The 7,070-nt window shown below is 39.3% G+C and overlaps 1 protein-coding gene across 1 annotated transcript in view; it reads left to right on the top strand.

The window, feature by feature from the left end:
- The first annotated feature begins 3,323 nt into the window (after positions 1 to 3,323).
- Positions 3,324 to 7,070, top strand: part of LOC106808936 — a 14,994-nt gene continuing 11,247 nt past the window's right edge. Inside the window, exon 1 of the mRNA XM_014811858.1 lies at positions 3,324 to 3,385. Coding sequence (XP_014667344.1) covers positions 3,324 to 3,385 — 62 coding nt within the window. The remainder of the gene's footprint in view (positions 3,386 to 7,070) is intronic.

Genomic DNA, 7,070 nt, shown 5'->3' with positions numbered 1-7,070 from the left:
CAACCATAATGTAGCTCTACCAGTGTAGCCCTTTCGCTTCTCCTACAGGAAACCGATCGTGTAATCCGTGTAGCGGAAACGGAAGGGGCTACGCTGTTCGAGCTAAACCTTATGATGCATACACACATGTATACTACGCGCACGTGTGTATATGTGTGTATATTTGTGTTGAGTGTATGTATTACTGTTATAAATATACGTGTTCGCTATTATTAGCTCATATTAGCCCAACCCCCCCCCCTCACCCGCTACCGAGTGAGTAAATATTATCGCGACGTGCTGTGCTGTCTAACGTGTGACAGGTATCATGTTTTATTTGTCGTAAGTCGCCGCCGTATACGTAGACGTTGGTCTGGTTTGATATTCGTGTTCTGTGTGTCGTTGGCTGGCAAGCTCCGCGGTACTGTTTTAGTAGTGGCGCATGCAACACGGCATGTTATTACTTAGTCAACCATTTTTAGAAACTCCTGATTTATTTATAACTTGGCAGCGAGCGATCGATCGATCGATCGTACCCGGGTCAGTTTTCTTTTTATGGTGAAAGAAGAATCAAATGACTAGTTTCCTATTCACCGAGGTTCAATTTTCCGTTATTTATTGCGGTCGGTATATAGAGGCACCTCACTTGATTACATTGATACTGCTGTTTTCAGAAACCGCCATGTTACCAAAGGCCTGTACTGCTGCTTTATTTCTAAACTGTTAATTCTTAATGCTGGAGCAAAGGAACAAACCCTACATTGCAGTTTTAGTTGAATTTCAATAAATTTTACACCCTGTGCACACATTTCATCGCTGTTGAACATCGCTGCCCATTTTGACCCAACTAAATCTTTTATACCCCGTCACATCTTCCTACTGAGAGTTATCAGAATTCGTGAATTTGGAGTTGTGTGATAGAGTGTCATGTGTATTATAGGGGGTTAATGTTCGTTTCAAATCTATGGAGCCAGTGCAGTCGCGTCTGTGGGCAATATATTGGCAGAGAAGGTAGCTGTTGTAAACTGCTGTGTAAATATTAGTTGGCGTCGTGGTGAGAAAGGGCGTCCGAAATCCCACCGTTGAGTGTATGATTTGATTAACTGAAATTCGAAGCGCTTGGCTAAACAGCACAGCCACTTTGCTAGGAGGGTGGATTTCTGAATCACGAGGAATAAAGAGAAAGACTATACGCACGAACATCTATCTTTCTTGTATTTCCTCGCGTCTGTTTTTCTGGTCAGATGCCCCCGAACAGACGGGTGTTTCAATATATAGTTCACGTCATTGGCCACGGTAAAACTGAATCCGCCCTTCCCAATCTCACACGAGCGAGGTTGCCTCTCACTAGCATAAATATTCAACAGTCACGACAGGCATCTGCAAATTTGCACCGTCCTACTAGACAAGAGGGTTTCAAACGCACGCATGGTGATGAATCGGAAATGTTTGTTGATTCAGGGCAAAAACGAAAAAGATTATATTGACAGGTCTTGTTGCTAAGTCAGAAATGTGTATAGTTGTAAGAGAATTAATGAATGGAGTGCACTGCTGTTAATTTTCGCTCAGATGCTAGATGAATTCGCATCTGCCTCCTATTCATTCTCGTAACATTACTTCTGTGAACTTTTGTAGTTGTACAATATGTGAAATATAATATTTTAAGTTTATTTTATATATACTATTTTTGGCATTTGTTTATCTTGTCATGGAATTAAGCGGTTTATTAAAGTTACTCTAATCTTCCCGGAAAATTAATTCATATTCTTCTTATAGGGACCCATTAGCATGAACCCTTCCTATTCACTTACGTCAAACCCCTCCCCCAATTGTAAAACGCTACGTGTTCAATGTGTTTCGTACACGTATGTAGCATCCACTATAGTAGAGCGATCATGATATATGTACGGGTTACGCTTAGGGTACGGAATTATCTTCGGGACGCGAGATTGGACTGATTTTTTTTTTTTGATTTATTTACTTCGATAATTAACAAAGCATACATTACATCGATAACAGCATAAATAAAACAAAATGCAGCTAGAAAATTATCGAGGATGAAAACACAAAAAGCGTGGCTAACACACTTATTTCCATTGTGGTCCAACATAACATTGTACATACTATAAACTATAGCAAATATACCCACGATCCCCGGACGGTTTTAATTATCTGGGAACCGGGACATTCTAGATATTATTTCCTGATTAGGGAATGTAAGCCAACAGAAATGCGGAAAGCCGAAATTGTTATTTTAATTAACCGATAACTCGTTAATGGCACTTTTTACCTGGAAACCTGGGAATTGCCCCCCCCCCCAATTTCCTCTTATTGATTAGCAATGCCAGGACCAAGCATGTCAGCCGTTATACTAGATCTTATTTGAAATTAATAAACTGCAGGGATTCAAGTCTCAACACATATCGCGAGATATTCCTCCAAGTAGATGGTCAATATTTGAAACTCAACTCCCCGTAAACGGGCTGGGAAACTACAACAGCTCGCAACAGCCTATTGCCGTATGCTAGTCGCACTCAGAAATGAGTGCCTGGCCCAGAGAAGCCTCGATCTCTGGAACACATTACTGCCTACATTTTTTAAATATTCCATGAAAATCTCTCACGTGCACCTGGAGTTTTCGCGCACTACCTCCCTGGACGTTTATTCCTTACGGAATGTCCAGTATAGAAGTAGAAGTATAAACCTGTGGCCACTCGCACCCGGAGAGTGACCAAAGACCCTATATATATACTATACCGAATACTATATAGGGGCAGTAGATGCATGGGGTCTTTGGAGTGACCTAACAGATCGCGGCTGGCGGCAAGCCTTCCTAATGACGGGAACAATCAATGAATCATGCAAAATAAAATAAAAAATAAAAAATAAAAAATAAATAAAAATAAATAAATGCATTACGGTTACAATGCACACATAACTGGAAATCGCAACGGCCGGTTCTCATCAATTATGGCCCGGTGATCATGTTATGTGGTTTGTCTTTATTATAGGTAGGAGGATTCTCCGTTTTAATATACGTAACAAACACGTGGTTTAATTGCCAATATCGGGAGTGAATAATATCGAGGGTGATCTATTATTATTATTCACTCCTGCCAAAATCTTGGTATCACCAGGAATAATGCCTTGGTAAACACGTGTTGCGTTCCACAAACAAAATTAACAATTATTATTATGACCACATTTCTGTATGATACAAATTAGGTAGATCCTACGCGTAAAATAAGCAAGACGAGCAAAGTGCAAGTGCAAAGGCAGACAAAATGAACCACTGTAACGTAACGTATATGAAGTGGCGCTGTCTGGCGGTAAAATAATTCGAAATGGCGTCGCCGGAAAGTGGCGATAAAAACACAGTAGAGATCAGCAGATACGAAAAGGAAAGGTGAGAATATAAGTATATGAGACATATATACACACGTGCTGTACATATAAACATAACAGCTACATATTTGGGTTGTAAAATATTATTAATGCCTTATGAAACCCTAGTGGAACCGGTAATTATTACAGAAGAGTAATCTTTTCCTAGACCGCTAATCTTTTCAACGTCGGTATAGCTGATCGTTTAAATATAGTTTTAGCCTTTAGGCCTACGCAGAAATTTAACATAACTAAAATAACTAATCTAAAATAACTGACGTGTAAACGTTATTTGATGTGTGGTGGTTCATCGTATTTATGTACGACTGTAGGCCTAGCCAGGTTAGGTCAGCCAGCACGTAAACGAAACGCCTCCAGAGTTTCCAGGAGTTTCTGGAATAGATGTTTTCCAATGACGTCACATCATTACTCAGAACTCCATCGGCCGCCATGTTGAACGGCAAGCCACCTGCTAACATCGTAGTACCCAGGCAATAATTATAATGGTTAATAGGCCTAGGCCTACTTGTGCTGTTTTGGGTTTGTGTAAAACGTGCTGATGTAAATGTTAAACGACGATTTTATGCAATTCCGAAACCCATACACCACCAACTTGACCAAGGAAGTCAAACTAAAAAGCTGTCAACAGAATGCAGGGTGTTATGGCTTGATAGGATAAATCGTAAAGGATTTAACCCTGGTCCTAGCCAACGTCACTATATCAGGTCTGCTCAGACCATTTTATATCTGGTATAAGTAATTTTAAAGAACTAATAACATTGGCATTGCTAGCTGCAATTTTTGATCATGAAGTAAATTTTGTATTTTGTAAAATGTGGTCGACGTAGCAGTGCTAGCACTAGCTCTAGAACTATAGCCCTACGCTCCGCCGCAGGCTAGCCTGCTAGGCCTGCGGCGGAGCGGAGGGCTATAGTTCTAGAGCTATGCTAGCAGTATAACTTTGACTATAACTATAACTAGTAGGAAGGTATATATGACATTGGGGGGGCAATGGGTTATAGACGCGCTTCTATATAATTTTCTAGTATAACCTAAATAATGGTGTATTGAAAGCCAGGGGTGAATCACAAATTCAGGCCCAGTAAGGCCATAATAAAAATATTGTTTGTTTGCCCTCACCCAACCGACCCGCCAAAAAGGGGCCTAGGCCTAGGGCCTACTCAAAAAAATTTATTTATATTTTTTTTTTACAAATTCTATTGGTGTACATTATATAAATCTGTAGGCAATACATTATATCAAGAGCGTATAAAGAAGGAGAGTGTACAACGGTGAAATGCTGAAACCATGTTGCAGTATTAGTCAAATTAAGAAACTTTGCCCTTTTTATTTTGACGATTCTTTGCAGTATTATTGATCAGCTGTCCTACCTTAATTGTTAATATAAAACAAACCGCTTGTTTCTACGATGCTCCTACGCTGAGATAATGAGCAGTGAAAATCTGGTATTTTTGCTGAAAACCGACTCGAGATCAGTGTTTACTGCGACTCTCTCTCGCTTTGAGATAACTTCAGGAAACCTCGCGTGGTTCCGTCAATGATTGACAAATGGAATGAATGACGTCTGTTATTGATTGCCATAGTGATGACCCCACCTGTGCCCACCTCACGATAGATGTATAGTAATCTCTGTAGTACTAACGTGAGTCAGCGCTACCATGGCGCTACACAGCGGCGACCGGGAGGAATACACTGGCCACAAAGCGAGAGACAGTCGCAGTAAACACTGATCTCGAGTCGGTTTTCTGCGAAAATACGAGATTTTCACCACTCATTATCTCAACGTAGGAGCATCGTAGGGACAAGCGGTTTGTTTTATATTAACAAGGTAGGACAGCTGATCAATAATACCAAGAGCGTATAAAGAAGGAGAGCGTACAACGGTGAAATGCTGAAACCATGTTGCAGTATTAGTCGAATTAAGAAACTTTGCCCGTTTTATTTTGACGATTCTTTGCGGTATTATTGATCAGCTGTTCTACCTTGCTAATATAAAATAAACCGCTTGTCCCTACGATGCTCCTACGCTGAGATAATGAGCGGTGAAAATCTGGTATTTTCGCCGAAAACTGACTCGAGATCACTGTTTACTGCGACCCTCTCTCGCTTTGTGGCCAGTGTATTGCTTCCGGTCGCCGCTGTGTAGCGCCATGGTAGCGCTGACTCATGTCAGTACTATAGAGTTTACTATGTACATCCAGCGTGAGGTGGGCACAGGTGGGGGTCATCACTATAGCAATCAATAACAGACGTCATTCATTCCATTTGTCAATCATTGACAGAAACACGCGAGGTTTCCCGAAGTTATCTCAAAGCGAGAGACAGTCACAGTAAACAGTGATCTCGAGTCGGTTTTCGGCGAAAATACCAAATTTTCACCGCTCATTATCTCAGCGTAGGGGCATCGTAGGGACATTCGGTTTGTTTTATATTAACAAGATAGGACAGCTGATCAATAATACTGCAAAGAATTGTCAAAATAAAACGGGGAAAGTTTATTAATTCGACTAATACTGCAACATGGTTTCAGCATTTCACCGTTGTACGCTCTCCTTTATACGCTCTTGATAATACCGCAAAGAATCGTCAAAATAAAACATGCAAAGTTTCTTAATTCGACTAATACTGCAACATGGTTTCACCATTTCACCGTTGTATGCTCTCCTTTTTTATATGCTCTTGATTATATGTACCAAGCAAAACAAGCATTCAACATAAAAGATATCTCCACACAAGCACACCCGAGCATGTAGACACCATGCATGCTGAATTTGTAAAAAGACCGCTTAAAAAAAACCATGTACCTACCTACCCAAACTTTTCAGCCTGCGTTGGGTGAGGGCAAACAAATATTTTTTTTAATTGTGGCCTAAGTTACCATTAACACTCATTGTAAGCTTGCACGTTCAACATAGGGTTTAAGCTATCAAAAAATTTATCAACCATAATGGCTGACACCAATTAATGTGTTGTAAACATCTAACACAGCATATAGGAGCATATAAATCAAAGGTTGTACTAAAGTAAATCCTTTACATATGCTCATGGTATCAGTTGCTGTGTCATTTTTTTCCGTATTAGTTAAGGCCAAACTTGGTAGTAGAAAAAAATTAAGGTTGAGAATGGAAGACAATTACATACAAAATGGGATATTAGCTTATAATTAGGCCAAAACAAAATATATGTGTGGTTACTGTTACATGCCGAAAAAAAATAGGGTAGGTAGGTAGGGAAAACATTTTATTTTCTTAAAATATTTTATTTACGAACCATGTCCAAAGGATGCGCGTTGTGCCTTTTGAAGCAGGAACTGTCCAATTCATATTTTATTTTTATTTATTTTTTATTTATGAGAGAGAGAGTTGTTATATGTATATATGTACATGTAGATGTTTATTTTTAATTCAAAGCAATATTTTTAGGGCACATGTACAGTACATGACCAGTCTTTACTGATGAGAGACTATATAATTATCATTACATAACCATTATAACCATTACATCTGATGTTAACGTTTTTATCTACATGCCCGAACTTTTATGCTAGAAACAATATTTTGGGAAAAGTGTATGAGTGCTATTGCCCTGAAACAGTTAACGTTAATGCGTTTTAATATGTTTTCCAATGTTTTTAATTAATGATGATATGTCAATATTTAGTTTATTACTTCGAAAAAGTAAGGATT

This window comes from Priapulus caudatus, unplaced genomic scaffold (assembly GCF_000485595.1).
Source record: "Priapulus caudatus unplaced genomic scaffold, Priapulus_caudatus-5.0.1 Scaffold315, whole genome shotgun sequence".
NCBI lineage: Eukaryota > Metazoa > Priapulida > Priapulimorpha > Priapulimorphida > Priapulidae > Priapulus > Priapulus caudatus.
Note: the sequence above shows the minus strand (reverse complement) of the source record. Positions and strands in the feature narration are given on the sequence as shown.